General features: G+C 42.9%; 1 protein-coding gene across 1 annotated transcript in view; it reads right to left on the reverse strand.

The window, feature by feature from the left end:
• The window catches only part of LOC137429034 (pleiotrophin-B), a 187,609-nt gene that overhangs the window by 17,583 nt on the left and 145,764 nt on the right, over positions 1-24,262 (reverse strand). Inside the window, exons 3-4 of the mRNA XM_068119044.2 lie at positions 17,102-17,284; positions 7,474-7,635 (exon numbers count right to left, since the gene is read on the reverse strand). Of these exons, the coding sequence (XP_067975145.1) occupies positions 7,474-7,635; positions 17,102-17,284 (345 nt within the window). The remainder of the gene's footprint in view (positions 1-7,473; positions 7,636-17,101; positions 17,285-24,262) is intronic.

Consider the following 24,262-nt stretch of genomic DNA (forward strand, 5'->3'; position numbering starts at 1 on the left):
TAGCATGCCCAGAGTTATGTGACACGATGATGACTCACATCTACTTCAAAATAGTTATTCCCATACTACATGTGTCAGCATAAAAGTGAGGTAAGGTAATTGTGATAAAGGATTATGCATCAATATTTGCAAAGAAAGCTGTCATCTTCCCTCTTAAATGAATGTTTGTGATTAAAACCTCTTTTTCATTGAAACCCTTTTTAATGTTCTTTCCTTTGCAATCTTTCTTGTATGTACTTTCAGAGAATAGCGGCTCTGCAAGCCAACCACGTCGCAAGTTTTGGCATGCCCGCACCGGGACTGGGATATTCAGGTTGGGCCAAGAAGCCCAGGGGCGAAAATTAGACTTTTATGAGTGGCTAAACCACCAATCAGTGTGGGACAGACAGGGCGGGGCATGGCAGGACATCTGGGGTGCCCATATGAGGCCCGCACCTACACGGTGGGGTTCCCAGTCTGGTTGCCAGAGTCAGTAGGTCTCCTCCTCCCAGGTTGCAAACTACCTCAGGATCTGGACTCGGAATTCAGCATAGCCCTGCTCTGTATTACACTTGGACAGCTTTCTTCTCTCAAACTGAACTTCATCTGATCTGCACATCAACTCTCGCAAACTACTCAGTCGGTCTTATTATCCTTGCACGGGGACTCCAATCACATCTACTTTCGGCCACCGACATCGATTGGCTGAGCTGCTTGCATCTACCCCAATCCAGCTGCTTTGACTCGTTATGGGAGGGGATGGGAGGGGATGGGTGCCCTAACTAAGGAGAATCACTATGAAAATATCTAAACTCCAGTTATTTTATGTGTTTGATAAAACTCCCCGGTGTCTTTCCAAATCCACAAAACTACCCTCTTCTCCGTACCAGACTCATCCCGATTCAGTCAATGGGTGATCATTGACTGGGAGTTATGATCGCCAGAGAAGTCACATCGTGGCCTGGTGGGAGTCATACCCATTGTGCGTGAGGGAGGGGCTCTGCAGGACAGGTGTGATCATTTTATTTCCACAAATCACCTGCATGGGAATGGGTTTGTGCTGGGTCTTCCTGTCCGGGCTGCAGTACCTTTGACTCAGAACCTCAGGTGCCCATACTGGTCGTAACTGGTATTTCTGTTTTGTCCTTATCCTGGTCCATCTACTGTGGTGTGCTTGAGGGCCCTTTTAATTATTAGTTTATGTAAGGCTGTTCTGTCAGTACGACACAACAGGTTTCATATTTCAGAATGGGAAATAGGTTTGTATATATAGTGTTTGTATGTTCCCTGTTCTCCCTCTCCCCCTTTCTTAAATACACACATTATTTAAGAATACACACATAAAGAACTGGATCTTGGTTTTTTTTTTTGAGTGAGCACAATCATAAAACCACATGGTTTATAAATTCTGTAAAGGACAGTTTTGGCAGGATGATTAGTATTCCAGTTCAAACTCCTACCACATGGGGCGAGACAAATTGCTCTAAGTCACCATATTGAGAGGCTCGATGGGAGGAAGAATCCGGCGTGTCACTCATTCGACATTGAACAAACCAAATTGAGCCAGGCAAAGGTGCAATTGGGCCCTCAATGTGGCTCAGTGTGTTTTGGGATGATTGGCCGACATTACCGCCATAACAATCCAATAAATATTTTCAAGGGTTTGTGGGATTGTTTGTTTGTACGTTACATATTTTGATATTTTCTGTCTCAATTCCACAACAAATAAAATACACAATTACACCAACTCTACAACACTACAAATGTACAACTACCTCCAGCAAAGACATCTTTATACAATTGTTCCTATTGCCTGCCACCCATGACAAAAATGTCAAAAGATGTCGTGATGGCAATCCGTGAAAGGATTATGGTGTTGTAATGTGGAATCATTCCCTGTCATTCCTTCCTACCTTGTTTGGTTGCTTTTTGGGGATTCCATCTCTCCATGTTTCTTCTTTTTTTATTGTATTTTTATGACTTGCATCTGTAAATATATTTATATATATATATATACACACACACATCATATATATTATGGCAAATAAGCTTTGTCAAGAGCTTGGAGAGGGAAGAGGGTGTAAGACCAGAAGTCAGGCAGAAGAAGACAGAAAGACTTCCGACCTGCCCATGATGGTGAAGTGGCAATTGACTCAACTTCATCGTGAGGGATTCCAATGATCTTGAAAGCCTTGGTTTCCACTTCATTTAATGCCAGCCCAGACTCCATCAAGCTACATAAAGCTTTGTAGGTGGATTGGAGTGCAGGCTTGCCAAGGAAGGACTTTGCATGATGGATGATGCCCAGTGGCTTTAGAGGCCAACTTTGTTAATGTGGCTTGCTCAAGAGAGATCATGGCTAAGAGTGAGACCCAATAGTTTGAGTGACTGAACCTCTTCAAGAGGGTTGTTGAGAAAGTTGATGGGAGGGTTTGCGGTGCCGTCCTTTCGGAGAGAGGGAGTGAGAGTGTGGTATGTCTCAGGATTGACAGACATTTTCCAAGTGTTTGACTAGATTGTGATTTTGTCAAAATCTGAGGAGAGGGAAGAGGCTGCTGCCTCTCTGTCAGAAGGATGCAGGATGACACGGCAGAGAGTGAAGTCATCAGCAAAAATATAAAGAGTTTTTTTTCCAGAGTGTCAGAGAGATCATTGAGGAAGATTAAGAATAAGACGGAGGCTGAGAACACTGCCTTGGGGTAATCCAGCCTTGAAAGTAAGAGGAGTAGAAAGGGTTCTGTTGAGAGCCACACATTAGCTATGAGAGTGGAGGAAGTCAGCAATCCAAAAATGGAGTTGGCCTTGGATTCCACAGGCAGAGTTTGGAGAGCAAGGCAGCATGCCAGACTTTATCAAACGCACGAGATATGTGAAGAGAGACAGCCCTGATCTCATATCTGATATTGAGGGGCCCATTCCATTGTTGAGGGCCTCCATAGAAGCAGCATGTCCAATGTGGAGTGACCAGGTCTGAATCCATTTCAGATGAGGCTGTTGGAGAAAATGAATTATTTTATGTCAACTGCGATAAAGGATTCCATGACCTTGCTGATGATTGGAAGTGAGCTAATTGGTCTGTAGTTAAGGGTGTAGTACTGGTGAAAATTTGAGAAAACTACATAGGTACCTTTGAGAGGCCTTTACACAAAAACAAAGTCAAGTTAATATCTAATTTTCAGTTTTTCTTGAAAGATATAATCTTGGCTTTAACTCAGACCAGTTTCAACGCTTCTTTGTCATATTACATGCATATAATTTGCATAAATTAGACCGTCAATAAAAAACAAGGAAAAACAAAGAACACATTTCTACTTCTATCTTCTATGTCACCGATCATTCTTTTCACACAAAACTTGGTACATGTATTATACATGTGTTACTCTACTACCCGATGAGAGGATTTTGTGAAATTATGTCAAATCTTCACTAATTAGCTAATTATGCCAATTACCAGATAAAACTTGGTTGTCCTTCAATAAATCCACAATGGCTACTCCTATAAACAAAAGCCTTCATCATTTTAAAGGAAGTGATATTCTGAATATCCTGTCCAAATTTCAGCCCAAAAGAATGATGCAAATTAAAGTTATAACAGATTTCATGCAAAATATTATATTTCTTGTAAATTGCGTGTAAAGATAACATTAGATATTTTAAAGGAAATACTGAATGAGTTTATACAATACGTATGAATCTAAACCGAAAAAACATAGTTAAAAAAAAAAAAAAAGAGGCATATTGGAAAGTTCACCAGTACTACACCCGTAAGGAGATCTGTTTTGCACCTTTTTGCATCATGCTGTGATGATGGCTGATTTCTAAGCAGAAGGAAGATGACTTGTGTTAAACAACAAAGTGAAAATGGCAGAGAGCAGAAGTGCAAGAGCAGCAGAGCAGGTTTTTATGACACATGAGCTGATGCAGTCAGGCCCAGTTGGTGAGTCAGAATCGAGCGTTGCCAGAAACTTTTCCACCTTCTCAGGTGCAAAAGACACAGAATCCAGTAGTTCATTATGACTGGGAAGGGTGGGTACACACACAGAGAGAGAGAGAGAGAGAGCGATAGAGAGAGAGAGAGAGAGAGAGAGAGAGAGAGAGAGAGAGAGAGAGAGAGAGAGAGAGAGCGATGGAGAGAGAGAGAGAGAGCAAGAGAGAGAGCACGAGAGAGCGAACGAGAGAGCGAACGAGAGAGAGAGAGCGAGAGCGAGAGCGAGAGAGAGAGAGAGAGAGAGAGAGAGTAAGAGTAAGAGAGAGAGAGAAAGAGAGAGAGAGAGAAAGAGAGCGAGAGAGTTTAGGGACGTGAGGTTTTGAAGCAAACATGGAATTGAGGCATCCGGCCTTCACACGAGCTGAGTCGGCTGTGGTGCCGCCATTTGAGGTGAGCAAAGGGATGGAAGGGGAGCATGCACCAGAGACAGACTTGACAAGGTGCCACCAGGTTTTAGAGGAGGGGCACAAGTTTGAAAGCCCATTCTTGAGATTGGACAGATGTTATTTTCGGGCTCTCCTGAGAGTAGATGCACACTTGTGGGATTTGTGGATTGATTTGAGGTTGCCTTCAGTTGGATTTGCCTTCCAGCAGAAGAATGCAAGTTGTTTTAAAGCCACTGCCTCACCACAGGATTCAGCGTACCAAGAGCGGGAGGATGGGTAAGATAACTGAAGATGTGATGGGATGAATCCATGCATGAGAGAGCAGGTTTCTGTGGAAGAATTCCCATGCTGAATTAATATCAGGGGTGGTAAATGTAGGAGACCAGTCCTGAAGTGTGATGGCTGCTTGGATTCCTTGCCACTTTGCCTGAGTGAACTGCCAGACATGCCGGTCCTGAGGCTATTCCCTGAGGATGGCCAGTGAGATGTTGACCTTCACAGGCACATGATCAGATGAGCCAATTGGGGCAGAGGCTGAGCACGATACATTGGCGGGGAAGTTGGTCATCACCAAATCCAGAAGGGAAGATTTGTCACTGGGACAGATCCAGGTGGGAAAATTTATGGATTGAGTCAGTCCCATGGAGTCACAGAAATCCTGCACAGAAGTGGCATGGCTGGAGAGAGAGGTATCAACATGCAGATAATTAGCATGGTGACAATTGAACTCACCACATATGAGGAAGAGAGAGTTGAGATGAGTTATTAAAAGTTGGTCCATGTCGTCTGAGAAAGAGAGTTGTAGATGGAGTCGTCACTCTTGAGAGGACTCTAGAACACACAGAGAAATATGAGGAGTGGAGGGGAAGTCAGAGACAGCGGTAATCCTGGGGTTTGGGAGGTGTAAAAGCAGTACATGGAGAGTGAGAAATGGAGTTTTTTTTACAGTGCAACTCGCCACCAGTATGGGGTTCAGGTCAATCAAACCTGAGGAGACAATAACCAGCGAGAGATACTATGGAGTCGGGGACGTCCTGTGGGAGGAAGGATTCTGTCAAACAGACAGTGTCTGGTTTATCAGCATTGGCCTGGATTGAGAGATCTGTCAGGTTGCAACGGAGGTCCACAGAGTCACAGTTATGGACAGGGGGAAAGGAGCTACTGATAGGATGTAGGGATGTGGAGAGGAGCAAGGGGAGTGTGAAGGGCAGCGGGTCGATGGGGGAGGGGGTGGGTGAGGATGGGGCAAAGCCGAGAGGTGCAGCGGCAAAGCTGGGAGTGGGAGGAGTGGGGTGGTAGTCGAGAGGGGGCCGGTCGGGGTGGGAGGGGGGAGAAGGTGGGAGTGGGGGTTGGTACTGATATAGAGGGGTTTGACACCATGAATGGACATGCAAGGGAAATTTTTGTCATGTGCACACAGCCTCTGCAAAATTGACGCATCAGGATTCCGAGACTGAATAACCTGTGTCAGACTTCCTGGTTGGAGTGATGGTGAGAAGATGCATGGATTTGGTTGGCATGGAGAAAAAATCGGCTGTAAGTGAAAAAGGAGATTTGATGAACTATTTGTTTAGGAGTGAGGAGGTTTTGGGAAATAAGCTTTGTCAAGGCGATCTGTATTTTTGATGCTTCTTTGTCTTCATTCTTATGCAGCACAAGGCTACGGGGTAGCATCATTGGCTGAGGGTGCGGCTATGCAATGCCCTCTGCAGGTTAGGGCAGGAATTTAGAATTTGGCCATGGTGCCGGCAATAGGTTGTCTACTCTTTGTGAAGGACTCTATGGGACCTTTAACATTGTCCAATGAATGCAAGCAGATGCCCGTTTAATGTCCATCCACGAGACTGCACACAGTGATGGAGCGCCCTGCCTGTGAAACACAGGGATGACAGTTTATAGCCGGATCAGGATTCATACCAAGGCTGGACAGTTTAGAGGTGAGTGTGCGTACGTCTCGGCCAACCTGTAAGCCCTATATTTGATGCTTAAAACTTTTATTAATACCATTTTTTTCACAACTCGCATCTTGGTATTGGACTCAGGATGTGGAAGTTTTAACAGGACCTGAGTCCTGAACCTTGAGGTTCAAGTTGTTAAACCTGCAACGCAACCGAGTCACTTATCGTTGGCAATTTAAGTGTACTCGCTAAATAACATCACCCTAGAAATGGGGAATAAAGGAAAAAAAAAAAAAGAGGAGAAAAAGCTTTTTGCCGAGGCCAAGGTAATAATTGTAAGGTTGGCGGGCAAAGATTGAAAATAAAATTCAATCTCATGTATTGTGTGACATGACGAGGGTTTCATAAGAAACACAATGAGTCTGTGTAAGTGTATCCATAAACCATATTATCGTACTTGTAAAAAATGTCACCTTGTTGCAACAGCGTCACTAAAGTAGCTCAACATCATGCTGTTCAAATTGTTATTGCACTTGCTCACATTTCATTATGCATGACAGTTTAATTGATTTTGAACCAAACCAATTCACAAGTGTGCATTCTGAGTGTGTTTTCAATTTGTATTCATTCTTGCGGTGCCATACAAGCTACTGGCTGACTGCCATGTGTCCAGTGCCATCTTCTGCCTCAGTACTGCAATAAAATCACCCTACAATTTACCAATGAAGATGTCAAACAAGTGAACTTAGTAATGCAATACATCTAAAAATATCCTGCTTTTTGTTTGCTGCCTGTATAGCATTCGTGCTCTTTGAGCTGCAGCACATTTCCAATAAAAAAAATGAAAGCCATGCTATTTGCGGTAGGTTAATGCAGGTGTCTGGCTGTCCAAAACAAAATAGCGAGATCGACCTTTATACCTGCTTGATGAACACCAAATCAATACCTCCTACTTTTCAGCCAAATTGGTTGATGCACTCGTGCAAGCTGCACATTTCTGCTAAGATGTTGCAATTTCAGCTTGCAGAACGCGTGCGCTCCGTGATTGTTGGTGCTTTTCCACTTTTACATAAGAAAGATGAAGCCCATAAAATAAGTCAAAGCTGCCCCGCTAGATCAACCTAGACCAGAAAATTGACAAGGACCACGTTCTTGTGTAGTGCCAATGTGCCAGTGACTTGTTCAGTTGAGAATGTAATGCGTGTGCGAGTCTCCTGCATACCATTTCGTTTGGGCTGCCTGCTCTTCCCACACTCCCTGGTGGCAGTGACGGTTTCATGACACTCAGCATTGAATAGAGCTTGCTTCAGCATCCCTGTACGACTGCGCAGGTGTGTAGCATCATTGCATGGTCCCCATGGCTGGAAACGGTACTTGCAATCAGCTGTAGGGGTTCAAGAAAAAGTTGGGTAGGAAGGAGATGGGGAATGGAAGCACAAATGCTTTTCTTACAAAACAAATGTTATTGGTAGGCATTACTTGAGAACATTCAATAATGCTTCTTCAGATACATGCTGTCCATCATCATCTAATAATATTCATTTCTGAATTGAATAAAAAATACAAATCAACATAAAATTTGCACAACTTATTTCTGGTGCACTGGGGCAACAATTTCACATACTTCTTTCTACCTTAATGCCTTTCAAATAATTTCTCTGATATCTATCTATAATTCCAGTAATCTCTGTGTGTGTGTTTGTCTGTGTGTATGTCTGTGTGTGTGTCTGTGTGTGTGTCTGTGACCGCTGTTTCTCGACAACCACGGGTCCGATATACTTTAAACTTGCCAGGTATATTGCTGGGGACCCGAGGATGTGCCTTTTCAAGGTTTCATATTAATCGGAGAAGTAGTTACCGAGCTATGTCCAAAAAACGATTCAACCAATCAGAGAGCAGCGAGTTATCACGTGTGCCGAACGTGCCGAACAGACTCTGCCTCGGACGGCACATTTGAGAGCGTATTCATTTATTTCACGTTGGCAAACTATGTTGCCGCTATGTTGGCGTTAAACTATGTTTTAAAACTAATTAAAACTAATTTGCGATTCTTTCGCTTTCCTGCGCGTTTGTGCACGCTATGGCGATTTCTTTACCAAACTCCGCAAGCCGTTCGCTTTGGACCAAACCATTTCATGTAAATAGAGGGGGGGGATTGTCACCGTACTCGCAAGCCGTTCGCTTTGGACCAAACCATTTCATGTAAATAGAGGGGGGGGGGGGGGGGGATTGTCACCGTACTCGCAAGCCGTTCGCTTTGGACCAAACCATTTCATGTAAATAGAGGGGGGGGATTGTCACCGTACTCGCAAGCCGTTCGCTTTGGCTTTGCGAATGGACCAAACCATTTCATGTAAATAGAGGGGGGGGATATAATTTTAGATATATATATAGTACGGGCATGCCCTAGTATGTTTAATGTGGAGAGAATGAGACATTTGACAAGAGACAAACAGTAGTCATTATCAGGGCCTCAAAGAGGTGTAAACAAGACTGGAAAAGCCAAGAGTGAGAACATTAGATTCCAGGTTAAGTATTTTATGTTGTTAAAGACATCTGTTTCTAAATGCTACCTTAAACTTCCAACATTTGGAAAAATAAACGAAATAGCCTTGAAACAGCCCAGAGTCGAATGTAGTAGCTGGGATTTTGGAAGAAAGGGGAAGAAGTATATAATTAGTCGAGTGATGTGTTCTTAAAATGGGTGGGCTGGCAATAAATATCACGTTGGCCTTTTATACGTTCCGATCCTGAGCGATATCATACGTTTAAGTTCCATGTTTTACCTTGGTTTGCCCATTGTTACCTAGTATTCCTGGAAAATGACTAATTATAGATTCAGTTTTTTCTTTCTATACAAAGTCGAGGCTCGTGTTGGAGCTAACACCTAAAACACAAAAACATAACAGACACATAAAACATATAATAAAGGGAGCGGGAGACAAGAGACTAGGTAAAATCAACTGCCAAAATCAAGACTTTCTGCTCACCTTCACTCCTTCATTCCTCTTTTCTCCCGCCTCTGGAACAAACTCCCTCACTCTCTTCAATCCCACTCCACCCTCCAGGTCTTTAAAACAGCTGTTCACCACCATCTCTTATCCTCCCCCATCCAAAACCTTGATCTTTTCTACCCCCGCTAATTTCGGTCCCCTTGTGTTTTATACCTCTCCCCCCCCCCCCCGCCCCCCTTCCCACGCCTCCTCCCCCCAAGTCCTCTCCCTCCCACACTTCTCCCTGCTCTCAAATGTTGTGGTTGTGTGCTTCCCCTTCTCTCCCCATCTTGTCTTCCGCTCCATCTTTTTGTATATCTTATTTGTCTGGTTGATTTGTTTGTGAAATAAATGTTAGCTCTTTCACGAGCCTCGATTCAGTATACAACAAAAAAAAAAAAAAAAAAAAAAAAAAAAAAAAAAGAGGGGGAGAGAGAGGGAAGCATGCAAGCACAACAACAGTAGAGAACTAGAAGCACACATTTAACATATACACAGCAAAATAACCAGTAGAGGTTCGACAAAAACGATCGGGAGAAACTTATATTTGAGGAACGTGGAGGAGCACAGATGGACGCAACCTCGCCCGACATACGTCATAATTATCACTATAAAATTCTAGATGAGTAGACACATAATACGGTGAAAATTTTGTGTCAGACAAACGCTTGGCGAGAAAATGAATCGAAATGTGAACAAGATGAGCCACCTACGCCGGGGCACTTTACAACTGCGGGCAGTTATGACCGGAATCAAATCTGCCTCGCTTTGCCCCTCCTGTGATCCCCAATGATACGAATTTGAAAAATACGAAAACAAAAAAAATATAAGACTGGGCGATCCTGTGGACCATCGTGTAGGAGGGCTGTAGCTAGTTTCAGAGTAATTGGTTGGTAAATATAAGGGACAAGTAGGGATATGAAGTTTCAGGGGGTAACCCCCACTGGGTACCCCATGATCTGAAATTTTAAAAATCGAAGCCTGAGCGATTGTGCAGCCATCAGGTAGAAGGGCTGTATCAGGTTCAGAGCAATTGGTTGCCACATAAAGGACGAGTAGGGATCCAAATTTTGGGGGTAACTTCCCCTCTACCCTCTCCCGGAAGCTCCACTTGATTATTATTATTATTTTTTTGTATATAAGATCGAGGCTCGTGTAAGAGCCCATAAACCAGTGGTTCTTAACCTTTTTAAAGGCGCCGAACCCCAACGAAACCCACCGAACACTCGCAGAACCCCTCAAATTTGACAAAAAAATAAAGAAGAATTGCATCTTAATGCGTTTTCTGTTCTTCTTTTCGGGAGGTGATCTGGGAAATGCGTGGTTTTGTTTTGTCAAGGGCCACCCTCAAATCATTTTCGCATGCAAGCCTGCTCCTTTCCTATGTTTTAATGTCCACCATTTTCGAAAACGCATGTTCGCAGAGTTACGTTGTAACGGACGACGTGAGGATCTAAAGGGCAATTTTAGCGATGTGAGGATACCCTTCCATTTGACGGCACCAAAACATTGAGAGCATTGTTCTGCCGAAGAGTTGTTGTTGAGTCTGGCTCTGCTGAAGTTCGATGAGGTCGTCGAGGTATTTGTCGTTGACATCTGCCGTTGCAACGTCGAAAGGAAACGGCTGCCGCACCCATGCTTGGTCGGGGAAGTAGCCGTCGAATGACTTTCCCAGCTCATCCAAGTGCGTGGCAATCGCTTGCTTCAGCTCCCCCGGTACAGCAGTGCCTCCAACTTCAGACTCATCTTCGATCCTGCTCACGCACTCGTCCAATAGCGAAAGGTTCGCGAAGTTGTCGTTCTCTGTTCGCCGCCTCCACAACGGTAACTTCTTTCAGAAAGCGCTCAGCTTTTCTTCAGATACGATGACATTTACTCCACCGCCCTGCATCTGGCAATTGAGATGATTGAGTGCGTCGAAGATGTCAGCCAAGTACGCCAAGGCGAGGATGAACTCTGACTCTTGGAAGTGCGTTGCACGGCAATGCTGGTGTTCTCGCAAAAACAGGGCTAATTCTAAGCGCAAGGCAAAAACACGGCTCACTACCTTCCCTCGTGATAACCATCGAACGTTAGAGTGGTAGAGAAGGACTTCGAATTCAGAGCCGATTTCATTGCACAGCTCTTTGAAGATGTGATGATTCAGAGCACGGCTTCGCACGTAATTCACAGTTTCAACGACATTTTCAGAACATTGGCCAGTTTTGGAGGCAGGGTTTTTGATGCCAGCGCGTGTCTGTGCAGGACGCAGTGCGTGACGATGATGTGTGGTGCATCGGCCTTCACCAGCGCTCCAAAACCGGAGTTGCATCCCAGCATGGCTGGAGCTCCGTCCGAGCAAACTGCAGACACCATGTTCCATGAGAGGCCGTTGCTTCTGAAGAAGTCGTCCACAAGCTTCTTCGCGTCAGCTGCCTTCGTCGTTGTTGTGAGAGGCTTGCAGAACAGAAAGTCTTCCTTGATCTTGTCTCCTTTGACATAACGCACAAATAAGATGAGCTGGCTCAAATTCGAAACGTTGGTGGTCTCGTCGAGTTGAAGGCTGAATTTCGTCGGGCTCACGACTAAATCTGCAACTACCTGGGTGAGGATGTCGTCGCTCATGTCGTCGATTCTGCATCTGATGGTGTCATTTGAGAGTGGAACGAGAGACAACTTGTTTTCAGCAGCTTTTCCAGCATGATGTTGGCCATCTTCAACGCGGCCGGTTTGATGAGTGTCTCGCCAAAGGTGTGCGGTTTTCCCTGCTTTGCGATCAGGTACACAACTTCATACGACAGGGTGAGGATCGGTTTGTCAATTGGAACGAAGCCGAGAGTGGGCAAGGTAGCACTTGCATCGAATCGGACTCTCTTCAATTTGAATTCATCCAGCGTTGCGTCTTTGTACTGCCCCTCTCCATGCAGTTTTTTTTAAGTGTTCCCATAGTTTTGCTGGTGCTAGGCTGGAGTTGCTCAACTTGACATTGCAAAGCATGCATTGACGACGCTGACTTCCGTCCCATTCCGTCAAACATGTGAACCGGTACCGCACGTAATCCTCTGACCACTTCCCTTTTTTGCTCGATATACTGCAAAAAAAAGTAAATAAAAGTAACAATGATCTTAATTGAGTTTGGGCAAATAATTATATGACAAAAATTTAAAAAGGAACATGCTTAAATATAATCAGTACCCCTCTGAAAACTCAGAAATTTTAATGAAGAAAACATAACTTATAGATACGATGACGGGATTTATTATCTACTCAACTCTACGTCACCTCAAATCCCATTATAATATTACATAGAAAACTGTGAATTGTTAGTTTCGAATTGTGACCAAAGGAGTTATATCACCTCCACCTAATTTTCTGAGTAATTCAATCATATTTTATAATCACCATCCACTTTTGACTTTAATATAACTCTTAACCCGCCCTGCATAACCAAACATTTCCAACTTACTTTTCAATTAATCAGTAACTCCAAAGTAAGGCGCGACCAATGACGCACGGCACACGGCAAGCTAATCGAGGCTATTCAGTGGAATTTCCGAACACCTGCAAAGTCCAAAATCCAGTAAGTAAGTAAGCAAGTAAGCACCATCAACAGAATAATTAGCAAGTTGCTCATTGATTCAACTTACTACAGTCAGTGTGAAACAACTTATCTTAAACACAGACCACAAAAACCATGAATGGGAGGGGAATACAATTACAAATAACATTTCCATTCGTTCGTAACATACTGTACATAGCAAAATAATAATAATAATATTAATAATAAGCGTAATTACACATAGATTCAAAATTGATACAAAACAAAAAAAAACAAAAAAACTAATTGCAATGCGTTTCGGAGGACCTCCGCCAAACCCCTGAGACTGGCTCACTGAACCCCTGGGGTTCGGTCAAACCCAGGTTAAGAACCACGGCCATAAACCTTGGGAACCCCTTACACCCCCCACCTCCCCCATGATCTGAAATCTAAAAATCGATGCCCGATTGTGTGTACTACTGTCTTGTATTCATGTGTCAAGCTTCAGAACAATCAGGCAGGTAAAAATGGAGTAGTAGCAAAAATAGGAAAAAGTTAACAGACAGACAGATGGATGACCGGACGCACAAACATCCGGACATCACGGCCCAATCTCTTCGCGAATCGAGATGAGACGACCTAAAATAGTACAAAAAAGTACAAAATATAGAGGGATCGTTGGAAAAAATAATGGCTTTGGGGAGGAATGAGGGGTAGGATAGGACACATGGGGTGGCCAAGATGGACGCAGAAGGAACCTCTCAGGAAGGTTGGGGGAGGGGGTTAACGATGGCTGATTGTTCTTTTAGATAAAAAAGATTGTAGTTTTGGATTGGGAATAATCTGAGGTGGTGCTGAACAGCCGTCTTGAAAACCTAGAGGGAAGAATGCGATGGAAGAAGATGTGGAAGTTGGTTCCACAAACGGGAAAAAAGTGGAATGAATGAGTGGAGGTGGGCAGTGATCCTGGATTTTTGGAGTTTAAACTTCTTGAATTAATGCACTATACACTTGAACATTGGATAAACTTCTTGAACATTGGCACAAACTTCTTGAACGTTGGCAGGAACTACTTGAACATTGGCAGAAACTACTTGAATTTTGGCAGAAACTACCTGAACTTTGGCAGAAACTATTTGAACTTTGGCAGCAACTACTTTAACATTGGCAGAAACTACTTGAACATTGGCAGAAACTACTTGAACATTGGCAGAAACTACTTGAACATTGGCAGAAACTACTTGAACTTTGGCAGAAACTGCTTGAACATTGGTGGAAACGACTTGAACATTGGCGGAAACGACTTGAACATTGGCAGAAACTACTTGAACTTTGGCAGGAACTACTTGAACATTGGCGGAAACTACTTGAACATTGGCAGAAACTACTTGAACATTGGCAGAAGCAACTTGAACTTTGGCAGAAACAACTTGAACATTGGCAGAAACTGCTGGAACATTGGCAGAAATGACTTGAACATTGGCAGCAGCAACCTGCACGTTGGCAGAAACTCCTTGAACATTGGCAGGAACTACTTTAACGTTGGCAGAAACTACTTGAACATTGGCAGGAACTATGTGAACATTGGGAGAGGCAACTTTACCATTGGCAGAAACAACTTGCACATTGGCAGACGCAACTTGAACGTTGGCAGAAACGACTTGAACATTGGCAGACGCAACTTGACCATTGGCAGAAAGTACTTGAATGTAGGCAGAAACTACTTGAACATTGGCAGAAACTGCTTGAACTTTGGCAGAAACAACTTGAACATTGGCAGAAACTACTTGAACATTGGCAGAAACTACTTGAACATTGGCAGAAACTACTTGAACATTGGCAGAAGCAACTTGAACATTGGCAGAAATTACTTGAACATTGGCAGAAGCAACAAGAACGTTGACAGAAGCAACAAGAACGTTGGAAGAAACCAGTTGACCATTGGCAGAAACTACTTGAACATTGGCAGAAGCAACTTGAACGTTGGCAGAAACTCTTTGATCATTGGCAGAAACTCCTTGAACATTTGCAGAAACGACTTGAACATTGGCAGAAACTACTTGAATGTTGGCAGAAACTACTTTAACATTGGCAGGAACTACTTGAACATTGGCAGAAGCAACTTGACCATTGGCAGAAGCAACTTGAACATTGGCAGATGCAACTTGAACATTGGCAGAAGCAACTTGAACGTTGGCAGACGCAACTTGAACATTGGCAGAAACAACGTGAACGTTGGCAGAAACTACTTGAACATTGGTAGAAGCAACTTGAACGTTGGCAGAAACTGCTTGAACATTGGCAGAAACTGCTTGAACATTGGCAGAAATTACTTGAACATTGGCAGAAACTGCTTGAACATTGGCAGAAACAACTTGAACATTGGCAGAAACTACTTGAACATTGGCAGATGTAACATGAACGTTGGCAGAAACGACTTGAACAATGGCAGAAGCAACTTGAACATTGGCAGAAGCAACTTGAACATTGGCAGAAACTACTTGAACATTGGCAGAAACTGCTTGAACATTGGCAGAAACAACGTGAACATTGGCAGAAGCACCTTGAACATTGGCAGAAGCAACTTGAACATTGGCAGAAGCAACTTGAACATTGGCAGAAACAACTTGAACATTGGCAGAAGCAACTTGAACATTGGCAGAAGCAACTTGAACATTGGCAGAAACTACTTGAACATTGCCAGAAACTGCTTGAACATTGGCAGAAACAACTTGAACATTGGCAGAAACTACTTGAACATTGGCAGAAACTACTTGAACATTGGCAGAAACTACTTGAACATTGGCAGAAACTACTTGAACATTGGCAGAAACTACTTGAACATTGGCAGAAGCAACTTGAACGTTGGCAGAAACTGCTTGAACATTGGCAGAAACTGCTTGAACATTGGCAGAAACTGCTTGAACATTGGCAGAAATTACTTGGACATTGGCAGAAATTACTTGAACATTGGCAGAAGCAACAAGAACGTTGACAGAAACACTAGACCATTGGCATAAACTACTTGAATGTTGGCAGAAGCCACTTGAACCTTGGCAGAAACTACTTGAACATTGGCAGAAACAACTTGAATGTTGGCAGAAACTACTTGAACATTGGCAGAAGCCACTTGAATGTTGGCAGAAACTACTTGAACATTGACAGAAACTACTTGAACTTTGGCAGAAACTACTTGAACATTGGCAGAAACTACTTGAACATTGGCAGAAGCAACAAGAACGTTGGAAGAAATCACTTGACCATTGGCAGAAACTACTTGAACATTGGCAGAAACTACTTGAACGTTGGCAGAAACTCCTTGAACATTGGCAGGAACTCCTTGAACATTGGCAGGAACTACTTGAACATTGGCAGAAACTAATTGAACATTGGCAGAAGCAACTTGAACATTGGCAGAAACCACTTGACCATTGGCAGAAACTACTTGAACTTTGGCAGAAACTACTTGAACGTTGGCAGAAACTACTTGAACGTTGGCAGAAACTACTTGAACGTTGGCAGAAACTACTTGAACGTTGGCAGAAACTACTTGAACTTTGGCAGAAACTACTTGAACTTTGGCAGAAACGACTTGAACTTTGGCAGAAACTACTTTAACGTTGGCAGAAACTACTTTACCATTAGCAGAAACGACTTGAACGTTGGCAGAAACTACTTTACCATTGGCAGAAACGACTTGAGTGTTGGCAGAAATGACTTGAATGTTGGCAGAAACTACTTGAATGTTGGCAGAAACGACTTGAATGTTGGCAGAAACGACTTGAATGTTGGCAGAAACGACTTGAATGTTGGCAGAAACTACTTGAATGTTGGCAGAAACTACTTGAATGTTGGCAGAAACTACTTGAATGTTGGCAGAAACTACTTGAATGTTGGCAGAAACTACTTGAACGTTGGCAGAAACTACTTGAACGTTGGCAGAAACTACTTGAATGTTGGCAGAAACTACTTGAATGTTGGCAGAAACTACTTGAATGTTGGCAGAAACTACTTGAATGTTGGCAGAAACTACTTGAATTGTTGCAGAAACTACTTGAATGTTGGCAGAAACTACTTGAATTGTGGCAGAAACTATTTGAATGTTGGCAGAAATGTGTGGATCACAGTGGTGGTTATGTTGAGAAATACGTATGCACCATGATAAAATGAAATTTGATGTTGGTTTCTGTGTTTGTTTCATTTGAATATCCTTAAATGTTTTCGAGAAAAAGAATAAGTGGCATTACGTTTCAACACGCCCTCGTATGATAGTTAAAAAGTTTTATGAAAGGTGCCATGCACACTCTTGCAAGAATTATAAAATTTATTGCTGTGCTTACCTCCAAATGTTTTCTTCCAGTTGCAGGGAATTTTACAGCGCACATTCCTACTCGTTGTCTTGCACTTCTCTCCACCACGAGTCCCCTCACGTGAACCCGGGCCACAGTCACCATCAGCGGGGATGCAAAGACCCCACACCCAAGGCTCACAATCTGACCTCTGCTTCTGCCCTTTTTTCTCCCCTGAAAAGAATGTACAGCAAATTTGGGATTAAGTATTTTTAAAATAGTTGTATATAAGGAATCTTTGATATCGAAAAAGGTAATTAGGCTTACCATCCCCAAATCACATAATAGTTCTCGTACAATCCAGGGCACATTTCAAAAAAATTAGCAGTTTGATGAATATCCATGCAGATACAAACTGCGCGAGGCAAATAAAAAAGAAAGTTCTCTAATGAGATCAGTCTTCCATAAGGTGTAGTCCAGCCCCCCCCCCCCCCCCCCCACAAAATGCCCGAGCAAGAGGTGGGTTTGTACGCACAGCTTGCGACATGTGGGGAAATAAGTTTATGAACCTAATTAACGTGCTAATACTCTAGCACGCTCACCTCAAAAAATACTAATTGAATGATGCTGGAGGTTAAATTGCATCCCAAAAACTACGGCGATGAGGATAAAATAAAATTGCAGGTATGATAAAACAATCCAGACATAATAAAGTCGTGAATCAATGGTAAAAATACAGCCAAACTCAGAAGACTACTTAATCTAGACACAAACAGACTCAACGCATATCTTAAACATAGGGGCAATACCCCAGGTGCTCACCTGGTAGAATAAACAGTATACTGCACCGACTAAAGGTATTTTAAACCAATTTCAATGGTTTCTAGAAGACAGGGCAGCATGTAGAATTATACGAACATAATCATAAGACTTTAAACAAACAAACAAAAAAAATAACTATTTTGGGGGGCAACCCCCCCCCCCCCCTCTCCCATCCTGTGTACCTCCTCAAAACCCCAATTTTTCCAATGCCACCTTCCCCCAGTAATATAAAAATAACCACCTTCCCTCACATTTATTTTCATTATTTTATGTTCATTGCATACATTGTAATAAAAATGGCTTTATGGGTAAGAGGATAATTAGAATAATCAATTAGTGTCAGAATAAGTCCTCCCTCAATTACTCCAATTAGAGCTCTCAGGATTGTGTATTGACAAACACTTTGTCTTCCCACCATCCTTGCATGGTCCTTCCCTTTTTGCAGATTTGTGTTAGTTATATGTGTATATATATACAGACTTGGCATTTAATATGGAATATATTTTTTGTGGGGGAGAACTTACTTTTCAAGATGTCTTAGAACCAAAAGTTCATTGGAATTATGTTGAAATTATTCTAGATTTTGTTAATGTGACCTTTAAAAGAAACAAAAACCACATTTGACATTTCGAAACAAATAAATTGATCCTTGAAAGTGATGTAAACTGATATCGAACTCAATTCATGGACAGTACGGTGTTAAACTTCTGTACGTTTTCCAGAAGTATCTCTATTTTGCACATTAGCCAATTTTTTTTTTAACAAAAACAAAAATTAAATTATGACTGGGATTACGGACAGTAAAATTACAGTTCAGTACTTCGTGTAACCCCCACGAGCATTCAGGAGAGCACGTACACGTTGAGGCATGCTGTTCACGAGATTTGCCAAGGTTTGGACAGGAATCGCTTGCCATGCAGTGACAATAGCCTGCTGCAATTCATGCACAGAGGTCGGCTGCTGGTCCATGTGGTCAATTTGACGCGTTAATTCTGCCCACAAGTTCTCTATCGGATTCATATCCGGGGACATGGCAGGCCACTCCATATGCTTTACACCACGGTCAGCAAGAAAGTGTTGCATCATGCGAGCAAGATGAGGCCGTGCATTGTCATCTTGGAAGACAAAGTTTCCTCGAAAGGCTGCACGAGCAAATGGAAGCAATGTTTCTTCCAGAATGGCCCTGTACTTGAACTGGTTCAGTTTTCCATTCAGAACAACCAGGTCAGTTTTGCCCCCTGCATGAAAAGCAGCCCAAACGGTCACCCCACCACCTCCAGCTTGGACTCTTGGCAATATACAATCTTTGTTGTAGGCTTCATGCACTTGTCTGCGCACTCGGACGCGGCCATCTTGACGATAGACCAGAAATCTAGACTCGTCACTGAAGATCACGTGATTCCAGTGTCCTGGCTGCCATTGACGGTGCTCTCTGGCCCACTGCAATCGGCGCTGGCGGTGTTGTCTGGTCAGGCGTGGCTTTCTCAGGGGACGCCTGGCACGATAGCCTGCTTGAACCAGTCGTTGGTTGACTAGCCTTCTGGATACAGGCACATTTGTCAGTTGCTGCCACTCAGCCCTAAGCCGATTAGCTGACTTGGTACGGCCATTGCGGACTAACTGGTGCAGCTGGCGATCATCCCTCCTTGTGGTTCTGCGGGGACGTCCTGGCCTCGGTATTGGAGTAGGGACACCCCTCTGAGCATTTCGTTTCAGGATCTTTGACACCTGACCTTGAGTGATGCCATACTGCCGAGCAATAGCACGCTGTTTCATGCCGTAATTTCGTAAAGCCACCACTCCATGACAAACAGCATTGTCGAGTTGACGGACCATCTCCAGAGGAAGCGGCAATAACTTTTGGAGACGTGCAGCAGTTGTTTTCCACTAATACAGAACGCAACAACTCTTGTACACCCGACTGTGAAGCCAATCATCAAATGCACCTGTCCGTACATTTTGCCACGCCACCTGTGATATAATCCTGTTGTTGACTTCTTGCTGCGACAGACAATCAGTGACATGGTTCTTTTAACAAATAAATCACCAAAGTGTAAAAGAACTCACCAGATTGATATACTGAGTTAAGAAAGTAAACCCAAGTCAAGAAAAAAAAAATATTCCATATTAAATGCCAAGTCTGTATATACACAGTGCATTCAGAAAGTATTCAGACCCCTCCACTTTTTTCACATTTTGTTATGTTGCAGCCTTATGCTGAAATCGTTTAAATTCATTTTTTCCCTCATCAATCGACACTCAATATCCCATAATGACAGAGAAAACAGGATTTTAGAAAGTTTTGCAAATTTATTAAAAAGAAAAAACTGAAATATCACATTGACATAAGTATTCAGACACTTTGCTATAACACTTGAAATGTAGCTCAGGTGCCTCCCATTTCTCTTGATCATCTTTGAGATGTTTTTACACCTTCATTGGAGTCCACCTGTGGTAAATTCAAATGATTGGACATGATTTGGAAAGGCACACACCTGTCTATATAAGGTCTCACAGCTGACGATGCATATCAGAGCAAAAACCAAGCCATGAGGTTGAAGGAATTGCCTGCAGAGCTCAGAGACAGGATTGTGTCGAGGCACAGATCTGGGGAAGCCTACAAAAAAATCTCTGCTGCATTGAAGGTTCCCAAGCACAGTGGCCTCCATAATTCTTAAATGGAAGAAGTTTGTACACTAACTCATCACTTGTGTACTTATCCAATTCTCCTTTTGAATAGTTCCTGGGAGAAACTCTCACAAAGACATACCAACTACTCTGTGTGCAATTTTCATATAAAATTTCCTCTTGATAAATGTTCTCTTCCAAGAAAATTCAACAAAGGCGGAGGCCATTTGGCACAAAAGCTTGCACTAATGTTACAAACTTATAATTGTTTGTCTGTGCTCTATTTTATATATATATATATGCTGAGAATTAAGCAAGGAAGCAGCTTGTACCATTCATTTCTAAAGTCCTAAGATTACGACTCAGCAGGAGTTCGAACTGCCTACCTGCAGGACTGAATGGATATTCCAAACAGTACGCAATAGAGTCGAGTTAAAACACGTTTTTTATTTTCTCCTCTCTCTTTATACCTCTTACACTCACGCATCTTCACCCTGTCTTACACACACACACACACACACACACACACACACACACACACACACACACACACACACACACACACACACACACACACACACACACACACACACACACACACACACACACACACACACACACACACACACACACACACACACGTTTCTGGAGAGGCATTTGCAATATAATTCCTTTTGGTGTTTTTTTCGGGCATGCTGCCATTTCATCACCACTTGGCAATCATTATACCCATAGTACATAAGATTTAAACCTGGTATTGCAGCATCGTGCGATAAATATTCAAATGGGGAATGTAAAACAGTCTAACCTGCTCATGAGTTCTGGTCCCGGGATCCTTCACATCCAGATGTCATCTTTTCTGCTCCGAGAGGCTGTCAAAAAGCCGAGGATACCTATCCAAGAATTGTCTTCTTTTTTTTTTTAACAGTTTTTCTTAATTGTTGATGTTAATTTGTTGAAGTCACCAGGGTATTTACACATCTTCTCTTGTTGGCTAAAATCTGTGGATTTCAGAAGGTAGAACAGAGTTATCAGGGCTCAGACAATCCACCTTCCTTCTTATAGGATCAAGCAAGGTTTGAAGACGAATGTTGTGCATTATTGCTGTTATCATTCCTCTGAACCCAAAACAAACCTCCAAGTGTCAGAAACTCTGACAATAGTGACAATTATGTTGATTCTGGCAACTTGCTGCATCTATTTAGATGACGTAATATGTCTATTCTGACAAGTTACTATGTTGAGTCAGAAAACTTACTGCATCAAATCTGACAACTTAACTGCATCGAGTCGACAAATTTTCTTTGGGCCTGGCAGTGGATCTGTGCTCAGCGTCTTCTCAGCAAGTCACCAGGGTGGCAATCTGGATCTCATGCTGACCGCCATGTTGGGTGGCCAGATCATGGAATTTCTGGGCCCAGCCCTGATTTTCTGGGGGGCTCCTGAGGTGGGTAGGAACTTTGGAGGTGGCTTTGGGAAGATGGATTTGGCATTTGTGAGGTGCAGTTTTGATCAGCATGGTAAAGGTGAGTGCATTGGCCTGAGGTCAGAGGACAGGCATGGAGGGAGTGGATCTCACAACGGGGGTTCCGTGAGGAAAGACATCAGAGAGATAGATCCTTCTAATGAGGTAGCTACTTTGCATGCTTTTGCTCAATCCACCACCGTTGGTGGTGGGCATAAGCAGAGGAGCTTACTGAAGAAGAAAATGTTGCAAGGCAGATGTCATTGGATAAGTGCAAGACGAGGCATGCATTCATGAGCTACATGAGCCATGGAAGTTGGACGGAGGTTATGTTTTCACCCCTGTCTGTCTGCTTGTTTGTCTGTTTGTGAACAGAATATCTCAAAAAGTTGTGGACGGATTCGGCCGAAATTTGGTGGACAGGTTTGGTGTGTGACAAGGACGAATATGAATGAATGAATGATCGTTTTAAGGCCATTTTCCCCGCTAGAGCGGGGGTTAGCCTTGCGGGTCCCATGATAATCATGGTTCCCTGTTTGAGGCAATGTTTTTATGGCCGGATGCCCTTCCTGGCGCCAACCCTTGGTCATGCTCTTACGATGCACAGGGATATGGTGTACCTATTCGAGACCAGGGTACACACCGGGAATTGAATTTTTGGTTATATTTTGGACGAATTGGTTATATTTTGGTGAAGATCCAGATCCGGATACTATCTATTATTTTTAAGTGCTTCTTCACCATTGAGAGAGTTCCAAATATGATATATCGCACAATGTCTCAAAAAGTTATGGGCAGATTTGGACGAAACTTGGTGGACAGGTTGGGTGTGCGACAAAGACAAATGATTTCGATTTTCGTGAAGATCCGGCCTATCACTGGGATGCAAAATGTAAACTGTTCAGCCTCGTTCTACTGAGTGCCATTCTAGGTTTTCTTTGTAATTCCTTGATGCTCAGAATGTGGGTTTAACTGGTCCATTGTGAATTTGTGCCCTTGTAATTCACATTAAAGCATACCAATGTATTTGTTCTGTATGTGACATGCGTGTATGTGTTATGCGCCATTGGTAGATTTGCGCTATCGACCCATCGTAGATGGCGCAGGCATCGTTTTGCGCCATCAATGGGTGTGTTTCATCGCTGGATAGCGCAGCGCCGATCGATCGATTTGTGTAAGGCTTGTTTGTAGGAAATATTTATCGACATCTGACCGACATCGGCAACGGTTGCTAGAGTGAGATGTGCATGGAAGAAGTTTCGGGAACTGGGTGGCGTGCTGATGAGAAGGGGAGTGTCGTTGAAGCTGAAGAGAAAGGTGTATGCTGCATGTGTGAGAAGTGTTATGATTTATGGGAGCGAGACATGGGTCATGAATGTAGAGCAGCAACGAAGGCTGGAAAGGGTGGAAATGCGAATGGTTCGATGGATGTGCGGAGTATCGTTGAGAGAGAGGAAGACAAATGATGAATTGCGAAAGATGATGGGAATAGAGCCTGTGATTGATGCTGTGAAGAGGAACAGGTTGAGATGGTTTGGTCATGTGTTGAGGAAGGATGAAAGTGACTGGTTGAGAAGAGTAATGGAAATGAATGTAGAAGGAAGTAGAGGACGGGGAAGACCGAGAAAGACTTGGCTAAAGATGGTGGAAGAAGAAATGCGGGCAAGGGAGTTAACAAGGAGAGATGCAGAAAATAGGGCAAAATGGAGAAGAATGTCATAGGGACCGCAAGGCTAACCCCCGCTCTAGCAGGGAAAATGGCCTTTAAAATGCATGTTGTGTGTTGTTGTGTCTGACCCTCGATCTGTCAATGCTCCCTTCGGATCAATGGGAAAAAAAAAAAAACGGTTAAACATTTTATGTGGCATATAATTTTCATACAATTATTTTTTTGTATTAGTTCATTAAAAGGTTGAAATACCTTTTCTGAATGCTATATTTGGCATTGCTTTTAACTACATTAAGTGTTTGTCATAGTAAATTGCATTGCAAAGCAAATAAGTTCTCATTTAATTTTAGATGAAATACTTAACAAACACTCATGTACTGTACTATTAAACTGACTTTAGAAGCAGATATAATTGTTTATATGGCATCTTAACTAAACTACAAGATTGGCAGGATTCCTGAGAAGTCATGTTTTCAACTTTGAGACTTCTAGTTTGAGTTTGTGACCTAAGTCGACATGAACTTTTATTCTGGTGATTCAGGGGCAGTGTGTTGCTTCAATAAGTTTACTATTCTTCAGAAGCGATTTAAATTTGGCTGCTCATCTGCTAAAATTCACGTGTGGATGT

Source organism: Myxine glutinosa, chromosome 1, assembly GCF_964187855.1.
Source record: "Myxine glutinosa chromosome 1, kmMyxGlut1.1, whole genome shotgun sequence".
Classification (NCBI taxonomy): domain Eukaryota; kingdom Metazoa; phylum Chordata; class Myxini; order Myxiniformes; family Myxinidae; genus Myxine; species Myxine glutinosa.